This window comes from Cyrtonyx montezumae, unplaced genomic scaffold, assembly GCF_038088225.1.
Source record: "Cyrtonyx montezumae isolate F1298 unplaced genomic scaffold, pur_monq_1.0 scaffold_8, whole genome shotgun sequence".
NCBI lineage: Eukaryota > Metazoa > Chordata > Aves > Galliformes > Odontophoridae > Cyrtonyx > Cyrtonyx montezumae.
In genome coordinates this window covers 36,830,380-36,858,376 of record NW_027072089.1, presented here as the reverse complement: position 1 = coordinate 36,858,376, position 27,997 = coordinate 36,830,380, and the positions used below count along the sequence as shown (strand labels likewise).

General features: G+C 38.5%; 2 protein-coding genes across 3 annotated transcripts in view; both read right to left on the bottom strand.

Annotated features, from left to right (window-relative positions):
• Positions 1 to 27,997, bottom strand: part of ATP6V1H (ATPase H+ transporting V1 subunit H) — a 202,612-nt gene that overhangs the window by 73,056 nt on the left and 101,559 nt on the right. The gene's annotated exons all lie outside the window — the stretch shown is intronic.
• Positions 1,685 to 25,171, bottom strand: TCEA1 (transcription elongation factor A1). 2 transcript variants are annotated; one of them, XM_065753290.1, is made up of 10 exons: positions 25,045 to 25,171; positions 20,422 to 20,484; positions 16,188 to 16,293; positions 9,194 to 9,281; positions 7,971 to 8,119; positions 6,392 to 6,448; positions 5,729 to 5,883; positions 3,953 to 4,099; positions 3,129 to 3,200; positions 1,685 to 2,023 (listed from the first exon to the last, which is right to left on the bottom strand). In XM_065753290.1, exons 1-10 carry the CDS (start codon positions 25,111 to 25,113, stop codon positions 2,015 to 2,017), a joined length of 915 nt encoding a protein of 304 aa, XP_065609362.1. In that variant the 5' UTR covers positions 25,114 to 25,171; the 3' UTR covers positions 1,685 to 2,014. The 2 variants fall into 2 exon arrangements, with proteins under 2 accessions (XP_065609362.1, XP_065609363.1); XM_065753291.1 differs by having other exon boundaries at positions 7,971 to 8,116.

The following is a 27,997-nucleotide window of genomic DNA, read 5'->3' as shown; positions in this document are numbered from 1 at the left end:
TACAAACCATTACCTCACAGAACACACACATACTGTTAAAGACTGCTCTTTCCAAGAGCCTGCTAAGCATTATTAAAATTGTATGGCCTCCTTCAGCCAACATATTGTGCTTTATACTGACCTTTAAGTTCCAAAGTAATTAGCACAATACAAATAGAGGGGAAAAAAAACCTAAACGTACACAGGCTGAAAGGTTCTACTACATAAATTAAAACCAATCAGAGAAACACCATGCACTCCTCCTGATTAATAACAGCTGAAACAAAAAATGTGATCAGAGACCACCTCAGTGTAATTTAATGTACGTAGCCACAAGGAGAATCCAGGAACTCTGAATAAAAAAAATAGAAACAGGCACTTCTTGGCAATACCTGAAGTGCAACGTGACTTCAAAATGGGACTAACAAAAGCCAAGGTCACTGAGTGGCTGTTTACCTTCTGTTAAGCACAAGTCAAAAAGACAGTCAGGGCAAATCATTTAAACCCCAAATGTTCTCATGTGAAAGTTAACAGAATGATGTATGAGGAAATGGCTTTGAGCTAAAGATCCAGAAGCTTTTGGTATATTCTGCATGGCAGAGTCTCTCCAGAAACACGGCACTTAATCCCACTCCAACTTCAAGAGCATTATGGCCTCCTTTTCTAATAGACTCATGTAAAAACTTCAGCTTACAGCATGCAACTACGTTCCAGGTTCTCACCCCTTGAAAAGATGTGCATGAAAAGCTCAATACTGAGCACTTCTATTTTTGGATTTGGATAAAATGAAGTTTAACTAGAATGTAGGCACCTATAACGTTTTTGAATCCACTTCTTGGACTTCCCCTCTTTTGCTGTGACAGTTCTTTACTTTGAAGTCCAAGGAGCGAAAAGTTGAGGCTGCTACCACAGCCAAAAGGTAACAGTAGGTGAAACCAACCTTTTATTTGATCTCCTCCTGAATACATCTGCAACAGAGAAAGCACTACCACGGTTCTAGCTCTTCTAATGACGTCCAGATGTGGCTAGGTTAGTACAGACAATTACTCTGTTTTCTCCAAAAAGTGATTTTCTCACGTGTGACAGTTGGGCAGAAAGACTGAAGGACAAGTAGCATTAGGAAGGCTATATAAACCAATGGTGCCAGTCCTGAATGTGTTTTGAATAGCACTGGAAATTCAGGTCTACCTGTCATCCAATTTGCCATCATTTTTCACATAATTTCTTCGCCTCATTCCTCCAGAAACTCACTCAAACACAGCACTCTCCTCAATAGAAAACATCTGTAATTAGTTTGCTGGTGTCTAAAGCAAATTTAATGTAAAATCAATTACGCGTCTGTAAATAATTTCTAAGAAGCAATTCTGCCAAAGGACTCACAGGCCAAAAATATATCCGTTCTTCTAATAAAATAGGAATGCCTTCTGAGTTACAGCCATGCTACCAAGGAAGTTGAATTTAAAATGTTTTTAAGCAAAGTTATACAAGAAACCTTGAAAAACTGAGGTATTTTCTGCCTAAAAAGTGTTTAGATATGTAACTCAACTTCTTGAAGCATTTTTCCTCCCACCATAAATGCCACTTTTTTTTCTATGTATAATAATAAAATAATAATAAAATACATAGTGGGAATAGGATGCATATGTCAGATTTAAAAAAAAAAATAACAGTAGATGATTCACACGGAAAAAGAAAAACAAGCAAATTATCAAAATATTTCATTGGTAAAAGTTTAATTTCAACTTACTTACAAAAATGAAAAAATATTTTAACATTCACCATACAATTGAGCAACCTGGCCCTACTGACTATTAGCTATAGGAAGGCATTGGAAGGAAGGAAATGACGGTTGTGTCAAAATGAATGCTAACTTCAGGCATGTACGCTGCTTAAAATAAAAAAATAAAACAAAAAAAAGGAAAAAAGAAAACCAAATAACCTCTTGTTTGCAGGAAGCTAGCTGCTTAGCCTAGTTTTTAAAGCTAATACAAAATCCTCTTTCATACTGGTCCAGATGTCTTGTCAATTTCTTCTTCTAACAGAACTGTCAAAAGAAAATAGATTTTATGAGGTCTTCGTAAAACTTATTTTGAAATCTCTGCAAGTGGGAATAGTAATATGACACCATACATAGGATATGGAAATGAGTAGTTAAAGAATTTGTTTATGTCATACAAGCATTCTGTCACTCAAGCATTTTTATACAGACTTTTATAACCACTACCTCAGTGGGGGATTTAAGGACAAATGAACTTTTGCTTTGTGCTGCATCAAACAACTTCTAAGCTTTATAAATTATTTAGATATCTCAGAGCACAGATCTGAACTGCATTCAATAATAAACATAAAGCAAGACACACAAAAGAATTCCTAATGTAGTAATCCTAATACATGCTTTGCAGCATTCTTCTCTCTCTCTAGATATATATATATATATATATATATATATATATATAAAAACCCTAACAAAATGAAGACAGAATGCAATATTAAACCTAATATTATATCCTAAGTTGTAAATTTTACAGGCCTTCATTTCAGTGTTTCCCTACTTTATTACACTGCCATTGTTCCTGAGATAATTTGTGTTGTTATTTTGTAATTCCCATTTATGGGGAATGAAATACCACAGCAAATATCACTGTAGTACACTTAACCCAACACAGGAATATGGCAGGAGTCACCACTTTTTTTATTCCCTTTCTTTTGAGAGTAGGTAATAAAAAGGACAAAACAGCAACAACAATAAAACATCTAAAAGGACCTATTCTACCCATCAAAGCAGAGATTAAAAATAAAAAAATATATATATTTGGGAGAAGACTGGGAAAATACAGCAGCTATCTCACCACCACTTTTTCTGGCAAAGCATGGTATTGTACTTAGATGTCCCAAGGTCTAAGTCAGCGTCCTGACTTTTCCTACCCCTAACTACCCTTGGCCAGAACTTGTGTGTTCTCAACACGACTGGCCACAGACAGTTTTCTAATCTAAAGCTATTTTGGAATATCAACATAGAGTAACATTTATGGGTAAAGAAATAACCACACATCAACAGAAACTCAACCATCATTCACTGTAAAACATAAAACTAAGCACAGAGCCTGGTTGTTGGCTATCATGTATGCAGAGCAGTCTAACAGCCTTACCTTCCATCTGTTCCCACATTCATTACAAACAACAAACGTTGTCATAGGTTCATCAGCGCTGCGGGTCTGAACCTGCGTCGAAGGCAAGAGCCAGAGCAGAAAAGGAAAATTAGTATGCTCAACTTTTTTGAGCGTGTGCTCAATGTAAAGGTTTAAAACCAAAGTTCAATGTTAAGTAACTACATTTCTAGGAAAAAAATCTGCGGCGAAGCTACACTATAAGGCTACAGTTCAACAGGACACTGATGCAAAGGCTTAGAAGTCTCATGAGTGAAGTACACCTTTCTGTTTGAAGTACCTTACATGCAACACTAAACTATAAACATATCTGATCCTGTGATCAAAATTACATGCCCTGAAGCACCACTACACTTCTTGCACATGTATTATAATAAGAAAAAATTCTAAGTCAGAGCCTAGCATCCGACAAATGGTAGATCACATCATATATACACATTCACTACCTCCATAAAAGAAAGTCTACACATTACAAATAGTGAACCAGTTCTCCTCCCTCTAAAACGATATCAAATATTAAAATTTAATCAGGAGGATTAGCAAAAACTCAGCATCGCAATAAAGGTAGCACTGCACGCTACATGCATTCTCTGCTTGGATTTACCTAAAATATTAGGTAAATTAATACAATTAATACAACCATTCTTTATGTAAGCACATCTAACGTAGACCCAATGGTTTCTGGACATTCTGTATTAACATTTTTTTATGTGCTCATTTTATAACGAACATCTTTTTCTCTGACCACGTTTATACAGGACCCCAGCTCTGAGAAAGGAAAATGAACGCCCTGAATGACCACATACCTGAGTATATGTACAGTTCTTCTTTTTGCACTTGCCACATGTAAACAGATCAGTTTGGGTACCCCCTGTTTTGGCCATCTGGTGCTCTCTGATAGCCTCTTTGGTCAGATTTTTGCGCATTTCTTTCAACTCATCACTTGCCATTTCCTGTCACGAAAAAAAATGGCAGAGTTTAGTAGGGAGTTTTTGTTCCAAAGAAAACAAAGTGTGAACCATAGTTCAACGTGCAGAATCTCAAAAATGCATAGTAAGCATATGCTCACAGCAAAAAAAGTGGTTCCATTTCTTTTTTTCCAATAAAATTTTTCTCTACATTCCGTATCGATGTGCAATGCAGTATCTTTTATTTATGCTGTTTTCCTTAAGACATCATCCTTATGATACAAGGTTTTATAGCAACTAAACGTAAGAACTTTGTCCAAGATACTGATTAAAACAGAATGAGCACTGGACCACGTGAAATGCATGTTTTTACATTTGTACATATACACATGTAGAAAATAAAAACCACTGAAAATACTTCAGATACAATGTACTTCTCTTTCTCTGTTCCTTTCCTAGCCTCAGTTTTCCCTGGTCTCTATATAAAGCTACAGAAAAAGCCATTCCTTGAGATCAAAGCTACTCATGATTTGTATTACTTGATAATTAATTTCTTCTCAGGGTCCTAGATGCTCCTTTATACCTGACTGGGGCTGGGTATAGGAGAGGGTGAGGAGCAGCAGAACCCAAAACACATGAGCAAAACTACAAAACTGAAATCAAATATTATCTATGCTTTTATTTTTCTTTCCTGAAACATTTAATTTCTCACTTCTGACTTTCTTTATAAATCAAAACAAATCTAGACAGTGAGCATCCATTTGAATGAGAGCTTCTGTTAAAGCGTTCAAAATGTTCTTTCAATAACAAATCCAATTTGATTCAAAGGCCAACTCTCCCAGCTTCCTTCCTGTATCATTTACGTCTTCTATTTACTGTAAAGAGTTTCCTTCAAAATCATTTGACATAATCTGTCAAATCTGAGATAAGCTTTAAATCAACACTAAAAATGCCAACAGGAGAAGGACTGATCTTCAAAAGCACAGTGGCTCCTATGAGTTATTCTCATAGGAGAGTAACAGCAGAAGCTAGTATTTGTAAAACAAATGGCAAGACAGGCTAATGTGGATGGTAGTATTACATATCCAGAAGGGTGAATGGGTATCAGCTTGAAGTCACTACCCTGAGCTTAAACCATCATTAACAGGCCATAGAATCATAGAAGGGATGGGTCCCCCATAGGAAGGGACCTCTGAAGGCCATCAGTCCAACCCCCCTGCAATGAACAGGGACACCATAGCTACATCAGGTTACACAGAGCCTTATCCAGCCTGGCCTTGAAAGCGTAAAGGGATGGATCATCCACCACATCACCAGACAACCTCTTCCAGTGCCTCAGCATCCTTACTGTGAGAATTTTTTTTTCCTTATATCAAACCCAAATTTACCCTCTTTGAGCTTGAGGCCATCACGCAGCCCTTTAAAAACTGCCCATTGTTATGTATTTCAGGGAATGTGGCAAACAAAGCTTACCTGCCTCCTGACTCACAAAGAAAATCACATTTTTAGGGGCCATTAAAATACGCCAGCTTCATTTCCTCTGCACTCTCCAACTCAGACTGAGCCAGCCATGAACAAATCAGCCTTTCAAAAGTACAGGCATTTTTTAATAGATAGTGAGTCGCCAGGAATAAGTCCAGTAGGGAAACAGTTCAAAAGCTATGATTTCCTTACCTCTGCTGTCATTTTGGCAAATTTGTCAGGAGGTATGTTCCCACATAACACGTTTTTTCTAAGGTTCGGATTCTTTGCATCCTTGAGATTTGCTATCCTACTTCGTACCCTGTTTTTGTATTTCATGTCAGTGTTTTTTAATTCTTGAAAAATAGGTGCTTTGGATTTAAGGAACAAAACAAGTACTATGGATTGTTTTTCTTGAGGGAGCAACATTTTTAAAGAAAAGTCCTTCCTTCCACACGCTCCCATTTCCAAACAACAGTTACTTCTCAACACAGCAGACATCCTGCCAAAGCCTAATCACTATCAGCACACGGCTGGCAAAACACGAATTAGGGGATAACAGGATTTTAACAAAATTTCTCAAAAAATCACCCAAGGACTTAAGCCCAGTTCCTTAATCTCATCTATTTTCTAATATAATTTCTGTATTAAAAGTAAAAATATCATTCACACACACACACAGATCCCTCTGTTTAGTTTGTGGTACTTTTCTAAACACTGAATTTCAGTACTGATGTGTTGAACACTGTTTGTTTTTGTTTTAAGTAAAATAAAATGGTCAATATACAGATTAGGTGAGCTATTTTTTAACAGTATCAACGTTCTTAACAAAAAAAACTCTCATCCTAGAGCTCAGAGGCGCCCAGCAAAGGATATCTTCTTCAATCTGAGAACCCAGCTCCTCCTCATCAGCACCAATAGCAATGTAATCATCTGAGGAAAACAAAAATCAAAATATTAGCAACTCTGATCACCTCAGCAGTATTTTACATCACTGAGCTCCAACTTGGAACACCAGAACAACAAATCATAAATAACTACAATGAATTTCTTTTGTTACAGAAAGTTTGGATGTTTGTTAACATTACTTTGAAGAAAAATCAGTGCAAGAAGAGCAACAGAAGTCATTAAAAAAAAAAGTAGAATCACCTTAAATCTTTCAGACAAAATTATCTCCACTTGAAATACAAATAGTGATAAAAAACAACTTTGCCATACAAAAAACACCCAAAACTTTAAGTCCTCTATTATGTTTGGCAATTACCCATCTCCAAACACAGTGCATCTGTGTTTAGAATAGGCTAATATAATGAGAAAACATTCTGTATCAAGTTTTAGCAATTCCTTCAGCCCACACAACACTAGCTATGTTTTGTATGCATGCAAGAGAAAGATTTCTCTAGAAACATACTAATTAAATATTATTGTTAAAAACATGCAAAGTAGGGAATGGTTGCAGAATGTGCAAATTAGAAGAAATGAACCATAGCAATATTGAAGGCAACAACATGACCTAAAATTGTTCACTGTTTCTGACCCAAACCCTTCCTCATGAAGACAGCTGCCTTCTCAACACAGCCTAGGACAAATCAGACACAATATGTGTTTTCCTCCTCCTCATTCTAACACGGGTGCACTTCCATGAGTAATAAAAACAGTTTCTTCTTGATCTCACGCAGAAGGCCACAAAACCAGAAAATAACCTTATATTTTGAGATTGGCATTAGACCTACGGATGATCAGCTAACAAGTATAATATTAATATTAAAGGCAATAAAGGTAATATTAAAAAAGAATTATTGGAAACCTAGTGATAATTCCAACTAGTGATAATTTCCAATAGAGAAAAACACAACAACAAAACAGTCAAGAAAATTACGAATGCATCAAAGGCAGGAAGATGGAACAATGCAATGCAACACCTGGTGTAGGGAACCTGCTTCGGCAGGGGGGTTGGACTCCATGATCTCTTGAGGTCCCTTCCAACCCCTATGATTCCATGTGACAGTATCCATAAAACCTCGAAGATAAATTGAAACAGAGAGGCAGATGCCAAAATCTAGAATCTGAAGCCTCACAGGGCCTCTGGAGAAAGAAAGGCAGTCATGCTTACAGTGGTGCTCTCGCTCAGAGATAAGATGAAAAAATAGCAGTTTCCATTGATATACTCAAATGAGGAATCACAGAGGAAATAACTTCCTGTAATGAAGCTTCACTTTAGGCAAGATATCAGATGAACAGAAGCCACATATGTCCCATATCACCAGCAACAAAAAAGTAGTTCAGCACACTCCCATGCTGCTGAGGTTACTCAGCTCATTACATCTGAGGTGAAGGGGCCTATGAGACTGCACACACAATTGGACCTAAAGAAGGGTACAGTAGGGCAGGGAAAAAACAGTATGGGAGAACAAAGGAAACAGTTAAACTTGAAAATATTCTCTATGGAGCTCACCTCCTGTTCTGAGAGCAGCAGAGAGCATTTCTCTACATTTCACTCGTACAGAATCCGAAGTGCTTGGAGCCCGAGGAAAAGAAGGGATGAAAGAATTTGAGGGAGCACTACCCTCCTCCTTCCTGCTGCTGGAATTGCTACTTGAACTGCTAAAAAAGTAAACAAACAAACAAACAAAACCAACCTAACATTAAATGTTTTTTGCTTTCTTCAAATCACTTTGTTCACGGGGAAAACAGGTCTTTTGCTATAACCATTTAATGATATTAATTAAAAAAAAAGTACACAAGACACCCTCTAAAAGCTACTTACAGCTCTAGAGTCAACAAAATTTCGTAAGTGTCGTCAGAATATTTACAAGTGTATTCCACACAATAGAGATAGCAGGTATTTTATCCCATTACGTGGTTACTTATTATAATAAGTTTTAATTCTCAGTTCTACATCAACATGAAATCATTTTTTTCCCCATGGAACTTTACTTTAAAAAACAGTGAAGAAATATCATGCTATCATTCAGTGTGCTTACTGTACTAGTAAGGTATAAGGCTTGAGAAAACTAAAAGAGGTACAAGGGTTTAAGAAAACTTTTGCAAAGTTTTCTTCTCACACTGGGACAAATAATTAGGGGTTACATTTCAGCTTGAAAACAGCAGCTGTAAATAGATTCACTACAAACAGAAATATGTAGAGAAACTGGACTTGTTGATACTACTTTGCAAATACTCTTCAGCACCTCAAGTGCCATCTATATGGGCCCATCTTTCTGACAACATGTATTTTGTCCTTACCAAAAAAGGTGCAGAACAAGAGTGTTTATCAAACATAAAATCCAACAGACAAAAGAAGTTTTCTAAACCTCTAACGTATGTAATTACCACAAAGTTGTAACTGAAAGCTACATTTCTCAAAGTTCAGTACTAGTACTGAGAGAGGAAAGAGTCTCTGATAGATAAGACAGAATAAACAATAGCAAGTCTGGCCAAATCTTGTCCTGTGGCTTTCATCTTTTTTAGCGTGTCAGCAGCAGCCAGATCTTCTTCCCTAGCAACACACTAGTTTTTGTACAACTGTATATATTTCACAAAATAACTGTATATTACCAAAATAAGCTGTCTCTAATATTTAAAATATTGGTCCAAATATATGTATAAACTGGTTAAATTTTCAGGTTAATGCTAATTTATACTGAACAAGGTTACTTGTCCTCAAAAACTAAGTACCTTTCCTCTCTTGCTTCAGGGCTGTTTTGTGAGGAAGATGCAGGCTCCTTTTTCTTTTCTTCAGAATCTTTATCAGTTGAAGGTCCATCTGTGAATACAAAACATGAGAAACTTTTACTCAGCAACTGATTTAAAGCAGTATCTCTCTATTATAGAATCTCTATCGTAGAATCTCTCTTATTTCTTTTCAGCCAACTAGAAGTGCTAACAGTTTCTACTCTCTGATTTGACTCTCTCGCAGTACAGCTTTCCACCACTGACACTCTTGCCAACCCAGCAAATGAAATATATGTCAATCCTTCAAATACTTCAGGTCAAGCCCAGCATCTGCTTTAACTGGCAGTGAAAACACAGTAAAAAAAGATTCTGAAGGAGCTCGATGTTAAATCAGCCTCCTGCTTTGGCTTGCTTTCTCTGCTAAATACAGAGAGCCCAGTGACACTGCCATCACTCCCCTAATTTTTTGTGAATTTCTCCTTCCAACCCCTCACAGATCTCCCATTACACACCTGACTAGATTGTTATTACCTGGATGAACATACTACAAACTTCAAAAGGGAACTAAATTTAAAGAAAAACAGAGAAAAGGCTCATTTGTGAACTGGGTATCTAAACCTCTGCTTAAGCATCTAAAAGTATCCTCATTTCCTGAAGGATCCACTCCCCATGTTTCTCATGGGAACTTGTGGTATAAAACACACAGATTCAGGTCTCTTCTTATTCAAGCACTTAAAGCACACATCAAGTATTCCATCCCCAGCTGTAACCAAAAATTAACACCTACAAAACAGTATGGGATCCAGGCAAGCCCACAAACTTCTCCAGAATACTCCCTAGCCCCTGACAACTTAAAACTTCATAGATTTCCTCACTCCATTTGTAACTTTGTACTTCATGCTTAACGTATTTCTCCATTAAAGGAATAAAAAGGAAAATCTAACAAAATAAGAGACTGTCTTTAATAAAACAAAGGTGTTACTGAAAAAAATTCTATTAAAGATACTGGTTCAATCAATGCATTCACTAAAAAAAAAAAAAAAAAGTAAGTTAAAAAAGCAAACAAAGGATAAGCAGAATGGACTGCAGGAGATTTTTGCTATGACACCCAAATACGCTATACTCAGAGAAAGGAGACAAATCCATAACCCATTTTTAACATGCACATTCACAACCAGTCTCTATGGCTACAAACACTTACATGATAAATACATTTTTAAATATTCTATATACGCATGTTATCTCCATTTACTCACATCTTAAACACTTGACCATTTTTTTTGCCAGAGGTTTTTACACAGATATGTCAGTATGTATCTTGGGGGTATGTGTCCGTGAACATTTAATGACACCCTTTCACTTACATAGGGCAGAATACACTTGAGACCAGGGGGTAAAGTAGGAGGTAAAATCATGACTCTTTCTAACCTGCAGAGCAGTCTATGCAAGCACGTCTCAAACCAAAGGTCAGACTTCAGCAGCTGAGACAACTGAACCATCTTCGGCAAATAGGCATTCAAAACTATGCTATCTTTAATCACTCAGAGAAGAGTTTATGTATATATTTCTCTTAAATCCAGTTTGATAAATCTGAAAATAAAAACATTCTCTGCTTAGTAGAAATATTCTTACTAGGTCACTCACTTTCACATGTCACACACTGAATGTACTGTGAATAGGAGATTCAGCGTCAAGCAGTACATATGCTTAAACTCACACATGAACAAGGATTCCTTCTTTTATTAATTACTACTGTTCTTCTGTCAATACAATGTTCAGCAGTCTGCTGGGCAGCATTTCAGCTTTCCTTTAAGGAAAAAAATGTATTTATCCTTGAGAAATGAAAGCCTCTTCTAATTAGTTTATTTTACATCCAGTGGCCAGACTTCGGAGCAGAGGAAGAATGACAGGTAATGTGAACTACAAACAACCATAGAAATTCTAACAAAGAAAGATGGGAAAGCAGCCTGTAACAGATCCTTAAAAATTCAAATGAGCAAGTGATTTACATCAGGAAAAATATTTAGAATTTAGAATTATAATTTAACTTATCTAAGTTCCTTTGAAGATGAATGGTTTGGGTTTTTTTTTTTTTTTAACTGTACAGCTATTATAACTTACAAACCTTTTTTCTTTTCCAGGAACCAACTGAAATTGTCATCACTTTTAGAAACGAAAAACATAACTTCAGTTTTAGCTACTGCTCCTTCAGCAGGCCATTAACAACAAACTAACACACACACACACTTGAGGATTTTCTTCTTTTTTTAAATAACAGAAGTTAATTTACAGCAATGCCCAGTTAACTCAAGGTTCAAAAATACAACTCCGGTCTACAGGAAAGGCAGGAAGGAGGATCCAGGGAATTATAGGCTTGTCTGTCTGATCTCAGTACCAGGGAATGCCATGGAGCAGACCATCTTGAATGTCATCAGACAGCATGTACAGGACAACCAAGTGATCAGACACAATCAGCAAAGATTTATGAAAAGCAGGTTCTGCCTGACTAACCTGATCTCCCATGACAAGTTGCCCAGCAGAAAAGGACCTGGGGGTTCTGGTCAGCAGCTGGATGAACATGAGCCAGCCATGTGCTGAGGTAACCTAGAAAGCCAATAGTTCCTGGCTTGCATGACCTGGACTAGGGCAGTGACTGTCCATCCCCTTGTACACCAAACTGGTTAGCTCAAACCTTGAGTAGTGAAGTCAATTGAGAGCTCCTCATTACACGAAGGATGTTGTGTTGTTCGAGCAGGGGCAGAGAAGAGCAGCAAGGCTGGTGAAGGGACTAGAAAACAAGGTTTAATGAGGAGTGAATGAGGGGACTGAGTTTGTTTAGTTTGGAGATGAGACAGCTGAGGGGAGACCTCTCTGCTCTCTAAAACTCCCTGAAAGAGAAGGAGGGTGTTTCTCTTTTCTCATGTGTATAGTAATTGGACATGGGGAAATGGTCTTGAGTTCTGCTGTGGGAGGTTTAGATTGTATATCAGGAATAATTTCTTCAAAGAGAGGAGCAAACAGGCTGAGCAGAGGCAGAGTCCCCCAGCCCTGAAGGTATTTAAGAGATGTGTGAGCAGGGCACTAAGGGACGTGGTTTAGCAATGGGACTCAGCAAGTCAAGCCGATGGCTGCACTTGATGGTCTTTTCCAAACAAGATGATTCTACAGCTCATACGTGGTATGTAAATGAAGAGATATCCTAAAGCTATTTTGCACTAGATAGACATATTATACTTATCAACAGTAAATACTACTTTTTAACATAGACTGTAATTCAGGAATTTTTCTCAGTAAAAATTTGAACTCAACCAGTAAGCTTTTAGATGTCCTTGAACTACTTAACCTAATGACAGCATTAGCATACCTGTAAGAGTCCTACACTGCACCAGGCTTCCTCCAAAAGAATCAAAACTAAGTACGAAATACCAGAAGATTTTATACACAGACTCAACTGAATAATACATTTCTGCATAGTCTGCCTAGTGTTAACTTGATAACATTAAGTACTTTTTAAGCATGCATGAGCAATTTTGTTTTAAGATTACTTTTTTTTAATAGACATTCCAAAATGCTCTTGGACACATTTTTCTTGTGGTTTTGCTTGTTGCTTTTTCTTTTTCTTGTCAAAACAGGATCAGACTTACATTTAAAAACAAAATCATTGTCCAACAATTCTGCATTTCCAGCCCAGCACATAAGCTGACTGAGGTTAAATCTATGTAAAGTCTAGAGGTTCTTCTTCACTGTATACTCTTAGATTTTAGGAAGAAATCATTTGCAATTTTTCTTCATATATATATATATATATATCTTTTTAAGAACTCCTCATAACCTAAGTTGTTATCCATTGATTCATCTGCATAACATACTCTACATACTCAACTAGAAGAGAAGCCTCTGGGGAGACCTCATTGTGGCCTTCCAGTACTTGAAGGAAGCATATAAACAGGAGAGGGATGACTGTTTACATGGGCTGATAGTGATAGGACAAGGGGGAATGGTTTTAAATTAAGACAGGGGAGATTTAGGTTAGATGTTAGGAGGAAGTTTTTCACTCAGAGGGTGGTGATGACTGGAACAGGTTGCCCAGATTGTGGATGCCCCATCCCTGGAGGCATTCAAGGCAAGGCTGGACGTGGCTCTGGGCAGCCTGCTCTAGTGGTTGGTGACTATTACCATGGAAGGTGGGCTGAAACTAGATAATCTGAGGTCCTTCTCAACCCAGGCCATTGTATGATTCTATGAACTACTTAGCAAAACAATAGCTTCTTGCAAATTCCATGTTATGACACAATGTTATTTTATTCTGAGAGCAGAATTTGCTTCTTCATCTAAATTGTGACCAACTAGGATGTGTGGTTTAACGTTCTTACAGTAATATCTGAAAGCAATCTTTCACTACAGCTCACGCAGTGACCCAGTTCAGATGATGCCCGCGAGCCCTCTGCTGGGCAGCTTCTAACATCCCTTGAAAATCCCCTTGTAACCTGGCAGAGTTTTAAGCAAGCCATAAAAATCTGTTAAAACTCTGGTGATTCACAACCTTACTTTGATTTCTTGTTTCCTATGCATCCTTAAAACATAAGTTCCAAAAGCATTCAACTCAGCACATGCAGACTGAACAAAGATTCTTTCCTAAATTCAATAAGTCATTTATAAAAATAACTCACAAAGATTTCAGATCTCTGAGTACAATGCTTGGTATGATTAACAGCTGTCCGCTTCTGTTGCCATCTTTGATCCATACCATTCTACATGCACTATAAACAGCATAATCGAAACTCATTTCTCAAGCAGCTCAACATAGGTATTTCGTATTCTTCTGTCAAGTCAAACTAATGATAAAACAGAATAAAAGTACTTTGTAAGATTCCCACCCATAAGTCACGTTGCCCAAATCACTTCCAGAATTACAAGATTTAAGTTCTAATAATTACTGAGCAGTGAAACAAGAGATGAAACATTAGACCTACTGTGCTTTATAACATGTTCTACATTTCATCAACAAGAATCTAATTATGTCAGATTTTAATATCAGCAGTGCTATATTTTCAAAAATAATTCAATTTTATACTGTTAGTGCATAACACTAAGTGTAACAGACTTGGCAAAGTCATGTACATGCAGCAATATCTGCCCTGTAACAAAAATTAAGAATAAGATAAAGGTAACATACTTTCTGTCCCAGGAAGAACATATTCAATTCTGACTGTTGCCAAGTATTTGCTACTTACTTTCCAGTTCCTAAGACGTCTGAAATCACATGATGCAAGCAGCATAAAGCCAGGCTCTCACAATGGTCTTAAAACAATCTGAACGTAGCAAGCCATTGGAAGGGGCACCTTTTAAAGTTCCACCTTTCCTCAGTTGTGTGCTACTGCTACAGTCCCTTTGCAAGAACTGCAGAAGGGCTGGATCAAGAATCTGATAATTGAAAAGAATCCAGAAGAAATAAACAAAATGATCGGTTTACAACTGCTCAGTTCCTTTTCCTGACCTCTAGCACAGGAATGAGCAAGAAGCCCTCCTGCAGAAGGGAAGGAAAACCTCTTTCAGCTGCAACCTACGCATGGGATGGACCTACCATTACCATCAGACACCACAGACTTACTCCAGTCTTCCTCAGCACAAACACACTCAGAGGTTGAGGAAGCGCTTCACAATGTTTGAACAGTTAAATATCAGCCAGCCACAGGTAACAATATATTAACACAAATTTGACTGACTTAAGACATTATGTTAAAGAAAACGAAGCAGAAGACTATGTCTATCATCTTAGCAAACAAATAGCAATTCCTTTGTTCAGTGGATGGTGATCCCAAGTAGAGTTACTCTTACTAGCCTAATTAGAATTATCCAATGTTTAAAGGAGGTTTAAAAATATCTCTGGTATAGAAACTGTTGCTCACAATAATGTATAAAATGTAAAAAAGCAGATTATTAAAACTGTCACCATTCATCCTATTTTACATACATATACTGCCAAACTGAAACAATGTCATTTCTATACCATTTACAAAAGGAATAACAAAATATTTGCTAATATATCATAACTGATAACACAGCTAACTGGGATAAAATAAGGCTAACAAAATGAATGAGGTTGACTGAGGCTGCCACTGAAATGGCAGCCACATATTTAGTATATTTCTCTGGACATTATATCAAATATTTAAGGCAGTAGAAAATAATACAGACTATTTCCTACTTCAAAATTTTAAGCCTCCTGAAGCTTTGTTTATCTAAATTGGGACACAAATAAACACAAATGAGTACAATAAAGTGTTACGAACACATATCTAAAAGTCACAGCTTGAGATTTCAATCATTTCAAACACAGTAAGTGTTATAAGACATAAAACCCTGATAACAGAAAGCTTTCAGTAACTGCATTCATTGCAGTAATGGAAACAAAAAAAACCTACTGATTCACTAACTAGGAAATTTTAAAAACTATTAAGGTTTAAGAAAGTACAGCTTATTTAGAGAAGCATTCGCTACCTCTAACAGAATTTAAACTCCTTTCTTTACTGTTTCTTCTCTTCACAAATGAGTTTATAACCTATCTTCAAAGGGTCTACACTTTCACACGAGGTTCTGCATGAATTCTTCAGAGTACTTTTTACATTTGACAGAGGAAATAGTCAAGAAAAGGTTCGTTAGTTTTTAGTACTGCAGTACAGTGCTGCTCGCTCAACAGCAAGCAGTGAGAACTGAGAAATGAGTCATGTTGCAGAAGCTGGTTTCCTACTGTTTGTCAGCACAAGTCAGTGCATATTAACTTTGCTTCTGACTATATTTTCACAGTAATGCACCCGTGATAGTCAAAGAGATTAAAAAAACCCAAAAACCTACCTCAGCACTGATAGTTTCAATACTCAAGCAAGAGCACAACTGTTTCTGAAGCACAGAAATGGAAGGATCTGCACCAAGTCTGCATACAGTTGTAACATACAAAAATAGATTAAAAAAAAAAAGGAAGTCTGAGTTGCCATACCTAACAGCTTCTTCCAAGATTTGATCAAAGATTTTGCTAAAGATGTAACTTCTTCATCTGTGCTTTGCTTGCGTATTGCATTCACTGACATTCCAATTCTGGTAGTCTGCAACAGAAATAAAAATACACACTATAAAAAGTGTCACGAAGATCAAAGAATAAATAAACATTTCTAAAGCTAGTGTTTTTGGGGTTTTTTTGACAATTTTATTTTAAAAGAAGTATTTTTATTCATCTATAAGAGTATCAGGATGCAATGCTGCAAGCATTTACAGAAGTTATTGTAAAAACACATACACTTTACAAAAAATACAGCATACCACTTGTCTCCATCACAAAAGTTCAGAGTTAAGGGGAATTGATCAAAGTATTTCTGTTTCTAAACCACTCTGAAGAAACTCAACAGACTACTCACCTAAGCTAAGCATGGCATTCAAACCATCTAAGAACATGAAAATTTTCTACAAATATCGTTAAAAAAACATGTTCTAATCACAAAATCTTATATTTCTGTGAAGCAATGACTGGATCTATGGTATGAGCAGAAACCTGCTAAATGTTTTATAAACTTCCTATTTTTCAAATTCCTATTTACTGGCTGTGGAATAGGCTGTGCTATCATGTTAAGTGTGATCACATTTTAGGTTCTGAGTCATTCCGGCATTACTGAGACTTATTAAAATTTTAAGGACAGAGATTTCTGCTTTTAGGTAGAAACAATAAGAAAAGCCCATCCTTCTGAAAAGGCCAAGCTGGTGACAGTCTTTAAAGCTTTGGCACTACTGCCACCTACAGAGTCTTATGAGCTACTCAAAGATTTTTTTTGCCTTTTAAGATCTATAACTTATGTCCTCATGGATATAAATTTAACTAACAGCAATAAAAGTTCCAGTTTAGAATATTTTCAGCTAACATCTTAATATAAAAAATAGAACACTTCCACACTTATAGTTTTGGTAAAGAAACATTCAGTACGAGTACTGTATTACAATTTCATATTTTGGTAATGACTACATTTTTACATTGTTCTTAAAATGCCCAGCTTTGCTGCATTTACTAATTGCCAGACTCACTACGTACAATTTGTTCTATTTACTTTTGCAGTGGATTGTCATAAATATCTTATCCTTTTCCTTTAAAGGAAAAGTTAAAACCATTAAATCTTTGGAAATAATTTGTTCCTGCAAATTGCCCCTAAGAGCCCACACAAAACACCTCCCTGGGCACTGTGGATGTGAAAAATGACTGGAAATGTACTGAAATCTTCCACAGATACTTCAGCAAAGGAAGAACATCAAAATTTCAGGTCTGAACATTAGTTCTGAACATATCTTAGACTGAAGAAAACAGATGGCTACTCACTTGTAACTAAGGTTTTTCCAGGATGAACTTTGCACACACATACTGACAGAAAGCACCAGAGAGGTGCAGCAGTACTCATGCTCCCCATTTCACCTTTCCCCCTTATGGTGAGCACTGAGGACAGGCCAAGGACTTCACCCATGGGCAGATACTTGGCATTTCTTTACTGTCGCCTGCACACTCTTCCCATGACATGCTTTATCAACTAGCTAAACATCACACAAAGGCCTAAACAGAGCAGAACTGACCAACTGCTGGACATTATGCTTAGACCATGATGATAACATATTTTGAACCCCATCCTTGTCATGTCTGAATAAGAAAAACATACTTAAAAAAAAGCCAAACACCTACCCTTCACTGATAACTGGGCATAACCATTGAGCAGTCTTATTAGGGAAGGGGAGAGACACCAAACCTATGGGCACAGTCAAAGAAAAAAACCTCAAAAGTTCCAGTAGAACTCAAAATTAATTGGATTAATCGTTTTTTTTTTCTCATATCATGCAAGTGGAACTGATGATAACTGAACTCTCAGCTTTCTTAAGGTTATACATAGATACACTTCCTCTGTTTTTATACAGAACAATTAATTTGGCACCACCGAAAGGATAGGAGGGAATGACCTTCCAATTTATTTACCTGCAAACTAATGCGAGTAATCACAAAAGGTCACTGCTATATTCACCAAATGACTGTGCTTCAATTACAAATCAGCTATCAGCATTTGAAAATTCCTCAGTCTTCCAACTGTTTCTATAAGAATCATCTTAAGTCAAAGACCCTGGTATTTTTGTCTAGACCAATTTAACCCCTGAAAATCAATTACCCCTGCACCAGTTTATAATGTGCAGGTATCTGAAAACTCTCTTCTGTCCAAATGAATCATCCTTCTCTACTTTGTATTCCTGAGCAGTTTTCATTTGCATTTATTATGTTCTCTTTGGAGTAAAGAAAATCAGACCTTGAGAATAACCACATCCAGGTTCCCAGGTCCGGCAAGTAACAAGTATTTCATGGCTTAGTTTTGTGAAGGGATGTGCACATGCATGTGTGTAATTTCCAGTAAAACCTGCTGCTTGAAATGAAGACATCTACCTCATCCACTGTCTAGTAGCGTGCTACCTGCAATTTAGGATCTGGGAACCAGTGCATTTATTATTATGCAGTTGCTAGTAAATCACCACGTGATGTGAGCTGCTGGTGGTTCACGTTGGTGAGCAAGCTTACATCTAACCTATGAGATGTGACACAGATTACTGTATGTAATAGCTTCATCTTTCTGTGACAGAAGCCAAGACAGACCTGTGATATAAACACTAGCCCAAATTGCTCAAGTGTACTTTCCCATCCCATGCACTTGTAAATTGTCAGAGGATGTCCCTAGTTCAGACTGAAGTGACAGTCATGCTGTCAGATGAACTGTCACTTCTCGTATTGCAAAGGAATCAGTCAGGAGTGCTCTTCTTCATGTAGGCAACCTTGAAATGGTTTTCCCTCATGTCCCGTGTTCCATCAGTGGAAACATATCAGTCAATATCTCAGTCTACATAGAGGAAGTTAGAGCTCCCACTCTCTCGCTGTCATCCTCCTTGACATTAGCACTCTGACGACTGCTAGCTAACAGAGCCAATAGTGTGATTACTGCACATTTGAACCATTGTTCCAAGTCCTCCATTGCTTAAGTGATTTTGGGATACTTCTAGAAAACATACAGCAGACATTACACATTTATAAAACTCAATATAACACAAATTACAGTCTAGATTAAATCTTACACTGTCAAAGAAATGTTTTGGATAGAAGCAAGTGGATACTTCAGAAGAACTTGACTAAGCTACAGTTAGTCTACTGAGTAGACAAAAACAGTTGATCCCTTTAGACCTACTGTAACAGAAATTTTCTTCAAAAACTCACACGGCATCTCTCAATATAGATTAAAATCAATCCTTTATTAGAAACACTGTTTTACTTTAAAAATAGATCTGTGTGATATAGATGTGAATAAATAAGCTTCTTTCAAATAGAACAGAAAACAGGACAGAATTAGAATGCAATCCCATATAAACTGAGCTAGTGTCACACAGGTACCCTAAAACACAGACAGCTGAGTTTAAACGTATCAACATTAAGAGTCCTCGTGGTTTATGACATTACTAAGAAAAGTTTCCACAGCAACTGAATAAGAATCAATTATCTACTTTTATATATAGTATACATGTATATTTGTGTGTGTATATATATGCACACACACACAAATATATGTATTATATGCATCTGATACACTTTTTTGAAAAAAATAAAATAAAATATGTTTGAGATATGCAATGATAACCAAAATGAGAGTGTAATGCATGTAAGTGAGAGAAATTGTCCCACACCACCACATCCTGTACAGAGGAGTAACTGAAGAACAAAAAGGTACATGGATAAAAAGGCAACACAACCCACCATAAGGTATGAAATACGGCTTTCCTCACTTACAGTTCAGAAACAAAACTAAGGACATAAAAAGAGGACTTCTTACCAGGTGCATTCTCCTCCATCAAAGAGGGAAACACATCGCACTTGTGTTAATAAGAAATTAAGACTACATGTAAGGGAAATCTATAATAAAGTGCTCTCCCTTTGGCCACGACAACACTCACTATTTTCAAATCAAAACTGAACTTTAAGAACTTGCTACTGGAAGAGAGCACTTCAAAGCCCTGAATCGTAGTGAAATAATACTAGTTAGCAAAAGTAGCAATGATTCTTCAGGTGGTCTCTCCACAGGAATCTGTTTAAATAGTGCAACCTTCCAAATCTGCTGCCTTCACCTTTATTACTATGGAGTTAATTTTCACAACATAACAACAAAAAATAGTCATACCTGTAATAACTCAAGGGTCATGGGAATATTCTTAAGCTCCTTTAATAAATCAAGAGCTCCAGCCTGCAAAATAATAATAATAAAAAAAATTAAGTTAGTAGGAATCAAGAACTTCAAATATAGTACCAACAGCATATTCTTAGTCTTAAAGGTCCCAGATTAGATTTGAACCACCAACTCTCAATTTATCCACAGAACAACACAAGGAGAAGTAATGTTCTGCTTCATAAACTCTAAAAAATCAACAGGTTCAAACTCAGAATTCAAAGCATTCACTGAAGAACTACAGAGCTTTTATCCTGTATAATTCAAATGCCAGTCAGTGTATTCTGGAAGTTGTTCCTTAACCACCACACATCCTCTAGAAAATGTCCTCAGGTGTATGTCACTTAACAACAACAGAAACAAACGAAACAACAACAAATCGGTGAAGAACCTCACATGTTTGAGGACAAGAATCTGGAGTTGAGAAGCTCTGCAAAGTCCACCAGTAATACAGCTTGTTCTAACTAGCTTTCTTATCTGTATTTAGAGTGGTTAATTTGAGCCATAAAATTAAACTGGTTGAAAAAAGTTTACAATGTCTTACTAGGTACAGGTTTGTGTCCACCATAGAAAGAGATGGCTGTGTAAGCATGTCTACTAACAAACGTCCCAGTAACAAAGCTGAGCAAGACTTGCTTATGACTCTTACCTCGTACCTGTGACATAAGGAGAGCAAAGGAAGGCAAAGGAATTCTCTCATAAAAGGTTACTGTACCTCAGATAACTTCTTTTTTCTTTAATTTAAATTTGTTTGGAAACTAAGCCCAAAATTCCCTTCTTTCAGTTTATTAAAATGCAATTCCGTTCTCTTCCCTTACCTCTCACTCAACATATCCTAATTTGCTTAGCATATATGCTTTCCCATACTCAAAATACACGTTTTGCATATCTTTCTTTGCAGTTGTCCTTGTTTTCAAGTTCTCCCCAATCAACTTCTGACACTTGTTGCAAAGGAACTCAAGTCATCTTACAATTTACATCTTACATCTGCACCTGCAGCATCTTACAATTTAACCACTAAAGATAACATACAAAATAACCACTAAGAAGCTGAGAAAAATGAAAGTGAAAATACAGCATCATATCCAAACAGACACAGATTAGGATGCTTTCAAGTTCTGCTACAGTCTTTCATGAATGACAAGCATCTACAACCAAAAATGTAATTATTTCCCATCTTACACATACCCAATTCACTCATGAAATCAAAGCTCTCCTATTTTGCTGTTACAGAAAAAAAATCCTATCTGACTTCTATTCATGAAATACAAGGCCTCTCCAATTTTAATGGTGGACCTTTAGCAGCACAGAACAAGACTGGAAAATCTCATGCAGTCTTCAGGTGCTAAACTGAGCTAACATGTTAAATCCATATCCTTCTCTTATCAGCCACATGCACATTTTTTTCCTATGCAAACACTGATTAAAAACAACTAAGTTAATTAGCTTTAGGAATACAAAACAAAACCAAATTCAAGAAAATGTTCTTAGCCAAAAATAAACACCATATTAAAAAAAAATGCCCTTTTCAAAAATATAATCCAGTAACACTTACCTCCAAAGTAATTAACTTATTAGCAGACCGTACACGATTTCAAAACAAACTCAGGATATTGCAGACTGGTACAGCATAGCTATGATACTGTAACGCAAAGTAGGAATTGTAACATGCTTCTTATCTCATCTCAGAAATACATTCCATTCAAAATTTCCCTCCTTTTTTTTTTTTTTTTTTAAACTGTAGGTGCCAGGAAAACTCTATTATTCCCAGCCTAAACACCTTCCAAAACAAACAGCTTGACATACAAGCCATCCAACAAATAATAATAGAAACGAAGCACTCCCTACATAGTAGTTATATGTATTTCACGCTCCCAGATTCTCAAAATCTGTAATGCACTGATGCTTTCTAATCCTTAACTCTTCTCCAGTCAATTGCAATAAGCAGACTAAATACGAGATGCTTTAAAATTAAATTTGAATTAAAAACGCATTATAAACATTATTAAAAATCTTTGCTTTGCAAGGCATTTCTGTAATTTTATAGGAATTGAAAGACAAGGTCCCATTGGAGGTGGCTTCCAGCTTACTTTACCTTTCATCTACTCATTTAGCAGATTATTCCTCTCAGCCTCTTGCAGATGATCAGATCATGATAACAGAAACATGTTCCACATGTAGATTATGAAGTTAGGCTTCAGGCTACAGAAAACATTAAATGTTTCTGAAGATGGCAGACCTTCACGGTTATAGATCTGATCTACTTCAGGGAGGAAGCATTTAACAACATGGACAACTTCACAACTTTTCTTTTCTGAACTTACTTAACTCTTTTATCATCCATGAGTGCAACCTTGTTTCTAATACCAATTCATCAAAGTAACTTAACAGAAGTAGAGAGTTCTTACACACAAATGAGAGCTTCAGGAAGGCACAATATGCATTTTAAGCAAATCCTGCCAATTTTGAAGGAAATATTTCAAAATTGCAACCACCTGATAACAACAGAAATATGTATCTACCGCATATTAAATACAAAATGGCACTGTTACATTGTTATTTTGTCCTTGGAAATAAAAGAACTGCATGCATCACGTCAGTAAAATAGTTCAGAAATCTGCACAGCTACAATTAAACCCTTCATCACTGACAGCCTGACTCAGGATGGGTGTCTGCTCCAACTGCCCTTTCATCCAATCATCAGAAACACCATTGCATAGTTCTCTGTCACAAGGAGACTGTTTCCTGCCATCATGCTCTTGACTTCAAGAGAAATGGCATCAAAGCCTTTTCTACTGATGGGTTTCATCAAGTCATTCTCAAAGACACATGCTAAATGCATACTGAAACAGAAAAAAAATTGTTTTAGACTAAAATGCATCTTGGCAGCATGAAGAAATGTTTTAAAGATTCCTGTTCATTTTAGAATCGTAGAGGTTGGAAAAGACCTATAAGATCATCTAGTTCAACTGTCAGCCTGTCCCCACCATGCCCATGTCTCTCAGCACCACATCTCCACACTTCTTGAACGCCTGCAGGGACAGTGACTCCACCAATCCCCTGGGCATCCTGCCCCAATGCCTCAAAGATTTAGGAAATCTTTCCTAATATCCAACCTGAACCTCCCCTGGCAGTGTCCTACTGAGGCCTGCCCCATGGACATGTCTCTCCTCCCTGCAGCTGTGAGATAATTCGCTTACATGCACCAGAGTATGAGAGTGTCCTAGGAGTTATAGCCTTAAGGTTCCCAAATCTCCGAGAACTAGATGACAGTCAGCCACCAGGAACATCCATGGGATCACTGCACTGAAGGCCATTCCCACGTTGTCACTTGCCTTCTGTTATCAGAAGCCTTCCAGATAACATTGAACTGACTTTATCTTATTATTCTCATTACCACAATATTCAAACATTCTGCAGTCAACGTGTTTTTATCAGAATCACAGAACGGTTTGAGCTGGTAGGAACTTTAAAGCCCATCCAATTCTATTCTCCTACCATGCAGAGGCTGCCCCCCACTAGCTCAGGCTGCCCAGGGCTCCAACCTGGCCTTGAACACCTCCAGGGGTGAGGCACCCACAGCCTCTTCGGGCAGCCTGTGCCACTGCCTCGCCACCTCTGAGGAAAGTTTTCCCCTAATATCTAATCTAAATCCATACTCCTTTAATTTGAAGTCATTAACCCTCATCCCTTCTCAACACGCTCTGAGAAAGAGTCCATCCCCAGGTTACCTGGAGAGGTAAGAAAAACAAAAAGAGGGAACTGAGAATTGTTCCCTCTGGAACAATCCTGGAAACAATCCTGGAAAAACCTGCAGATGAGTTTTCTAAGAATGAACAGGGATGTGAGCACCCCCAGTGTGAGGAGGACTGTTGCCAGAACTTCAGCACCTGGGCCCAGGAGCTGCCAGCTGCTGTCCTTCCTGCAGCAACCTTGCTTAAAGCACCCGGTGCTGTGTTGGCTGTAGAACTTGGTCTGGTCGGTGGGAACAAAACACATGTCACTGCTACACTGCAACCAGTATTTCTATAGATATTCAAGTGCTGTCTTTTTTGTTGTTGTTGTTTTTAATGAAAAATAAATATTGCTGTGCCTGCTGTCAGCTTCTGTAAACTGAAGCGTCACACAGCTCGGTTCTTAACTGTCGTTTGTACGCTACTCTGTGTCAGCGTATCAGGCACCTGGCCTGATACAATATAAGAGGGAGAAGGGGTATGCTCAGCCCACGTGTGCCTCAGAAGGCCGTCCGCACAAACCCGGCCAGCAGCACCGGGACTCGTCCGCCACCTTCACGCCATCGGAAGCCCCACGAGCACCTCACGATCAGCGCAATATACCCGGAGGAGACAGCCGCCCGCGCGTTCCCGTCCCAGCAGCCGGCCGTGTACCCGAGCGGCCCAGCGGGAACACCTGCGGGCCGGCACAGCCCAGCCCGCTTCGCCAGCCTTGGGACGCGAGAAGCCGGGCCGGGCGAAGCGGCCCCGTCCCCGCCGCCGGCGGCCCCCGCAGGCCTTACGGGGGCCCGCTGCGAGGAGACGGCGCGGAGACGGCTGGGAGCCGCGCCTCGCCCCGGCTCACCGCGTTCTTCTTCTGCACCATCTTGTCCATCTTCTTGGCGATGCGGATGATCTCGTCCTCCGTCGTCATGGCTGCCGGGGCCGGCGGCACCTCCAGCCCTGGGACGCGGCGGCGGAAGCTAGCAGGAGGGCGGGACGGAGACAGGCCGGGACGCTCCGACCCAGCAGCCCCAGCGGCGACGCCAGGCAGCGCCCGCCGAGCACCGGCAGCGGGATCCACAGGCAGCGCTGCGGCGCGCCGATAGTGGGCAGGGCGGGAAGGGGGCGGGCCGGGGGAACGGCGCCCGCAGCCGCTTCAGCGCTCGGGAGCGAGCGGGAAGCGGCCGTAAGGGCGACGTGCGGAGCAGTGTGCCGTTAAACGAGCAGAAAGTCTGCCTGTAAAGAGCGTGTCATGGAGGAGCTCAGAGTGTAATTTTAGATGAGGTTCAGGTCATAGATACAGTAGAACGGCAATGGAGACGGAGCAGAAAGCTTAACCTTAGCCCCACATCCTCCTGAAGGTGCTCGGTGCCTCCTGGTCTTTACGCTGACCCAAGCCTTGTCTGTGTTCATCTGGGATATATATATATAGATGAAGTTGGATGTAAATCTATGATATGCACCATCAGTTAACTTGTCCATTAATATGTTACCCTTAATTGTTGGGAGAGAAAAAACAACGAACAGAAAACCAGTATTATTTAACTATTTTCACTGTAACAGCAGTATTTACTTCAAGAAAGCAATTGGTGTATCTGCAAGTTACATAAAGATGATATGTAAATAATCCCCTGCTGAGATTCAGGAGGGCGTTCATGCACGCCTCTAGGCTCTATTATTAGTAAGCCTGTAATGCTGCTGATGCCTCTGTTGTAAACCAAGGACTGGAAAAGAGGAACATTTTGGAGAAGAGGTAAGGTGGGCACTGTCCTTGAAACGACACTCAGGAAAGCAGTGAGAACAAGGAGCTCTGCCATTGCAGCAAGACTGCATTCAATTCCAAAGCTACGTAGAGACACGGGTGCTTTTAAGGCACGTTGAGTTCATCTGTGCTCTACAGTAGGTGCAAATGAGGTCGGGTATATTAGCTCAGGGAACCAGAATCTCAGATCTGTCAGTATGCTCACTTTGAACACTTCTAACTTCTGAAATTAATTCTCTATTTAACTGTTAATGCAAACACACAAAATACACAATGAACAGCATTCCAAAGGGTATTATGGAATGACAAATCACACCCTTTCTGCCTCCTTATTTATTTTAGCACTGTACGCAGCAATGACTTAAGTCTATCAAAATAGAACTGTAACAGGTCTACAGATCCTTGCTCTGCACAGGGGAAGAAAGATTAGTCCAAATTAGACTCATCAGTGGAGCTGTATCAAATGGGGAGTTCTGATTCCTCTTAAATGAGAGATATTCCTCAAAACATTCTGAAACGGTAACGTTTGTGTTGATTAGTTGTTGTTATTGGAGTTCAGCAGACAGGATCCTTAATCTCCTTGTACAAGCTGTATCTTATAATGGCGTGATCTGAAATTAGTGTTGTTTTTAAATTCAGGTGCTTGCAGTATCATGTAAAAAGGCTATTCTCACTTTTTCCAAATGAAACCAGTAATTGGAGGCATTTATACACAAAAATTTAAAATACTTAAGAAAACCTGATACATTTTTTTTAAGGTGTTGTTATTAGACTGCCACTCAGATGAGTCCTGCTCTCGATTCTGGAGATTATTCTATACTTAAGATTCAAAATACTCAAGTCTTTTTAAGGCTTTTCACCCCACCCTCTCATTGTTTTAAGCACTCCTTAGCAAATCATTTCAATTATAAGCTAATTCAAGAGTTTGCTCACATTCGCAACCAGTGCACATTCCAACTCTGACTTTTAAAGTCCATCATCTCCCTCTGTCAATGTACACAAGAAGCCTTTCAAAAATGTTGAACTGCCCCAAGGGAAAGCTATCTTGTCTACACAGAAAAGCTAAACCTCACACTTTTGATGCCTGAAGTAGAGTTGACTATAACTGGCTAGGAGTTTTTACAGAGATAAAGGGAGGCAACGGGTTGCTCTTTTCAAGTAACTGGAACTAAAATAAAACCACTGTTTTTATTTTGTGGATGTCCATTAAATTACATTAGCATTTCAATTAAATCAGTTTTAATGAGTTACATCAAAGGCACATCTCACTCAAAGAGAATTAATAAAACCTGTTGTCCCAAAGGCGAAGTAACATGAGTGGCAAGCAAAGAAAAAAATAAATCTTTTTTTCTATACCTATTATTCTTCTTCAAAGAATCCCATTTGCAACCTGACAAGTTGACATCCTGAGAATTTTGTCACCTTCATTTACCACACCAGTGGTCTCATACGTATTGGATACCGTTTAGTGCAATAGTACACAGAATTGCAGGGTTTAGAGGGGACCTCTGGAGACCATCTAGTCTAACTTCCTTGCTAAAGCTGGTTCCCTGCTGTAGGTTGAACAGGAAAGTACGCATGCAGATTTTGAGTATCTCCAGAGAAGCAGACTCCATAACCTCTCAAGGCAGCCTGTTCCACAGTGCCCTGTCACCCTCACAGTAAATAAGTGCACACGTTCTCATGAAACTTCCTACGTTCCAGTATGTGCCCATTTCCCCTTGTCCTGGCGCTGCGCAGCACTGAAAAGTCTGACACCATCCTCTTGACACCCACCCTTTAGACATTTATAAACATGGTCAACCTGTTGTTCACCAGAACACCCAGGTTCTTCTCAGAGTTCTCCTCCAGCAGATCAGCCCCTAACCTGTACTGATGCCGTGGTTATTCCTCCCCAGGTGCAAGACTCTACACTTGCTCTCACTGAAACTATCAGGTTCCTCTGCCCACAGCCTGTCCAGGTCTGACTGAATGGCAGCACAGCCTTCTAGTGCCAGCCACTCCTCCCAGATTCTAATTACAAAGCAATTTTAGTTTTCTTCATTATTATGCT

Excerpts from the sequence above, each read along its gene's own strand:
- TCEA1 (XM_065753290.1), bottom strand. The coding sequence starts at position 25,113 with ATGACGACGGAGGACGAGATCATCCGCATCGCCAAGAAGATGGACAAG. Across the intron at positions 20,485-25,044 it reads TGGTGCAGAAGAAGAACGCG|GCTGGAGCTCTTGATTTATT; the intron begins GTGAGCCGGGGC and ends ATTATTTTGCAG. Across the intron at positions 4,100-5,728 it reads TTGCCAAAATGACAGCAGAG|GAAATGGCAAGTGATGAGTT; the intron begins GTAAGGAAATCA and ends TTTTCGTGACAG.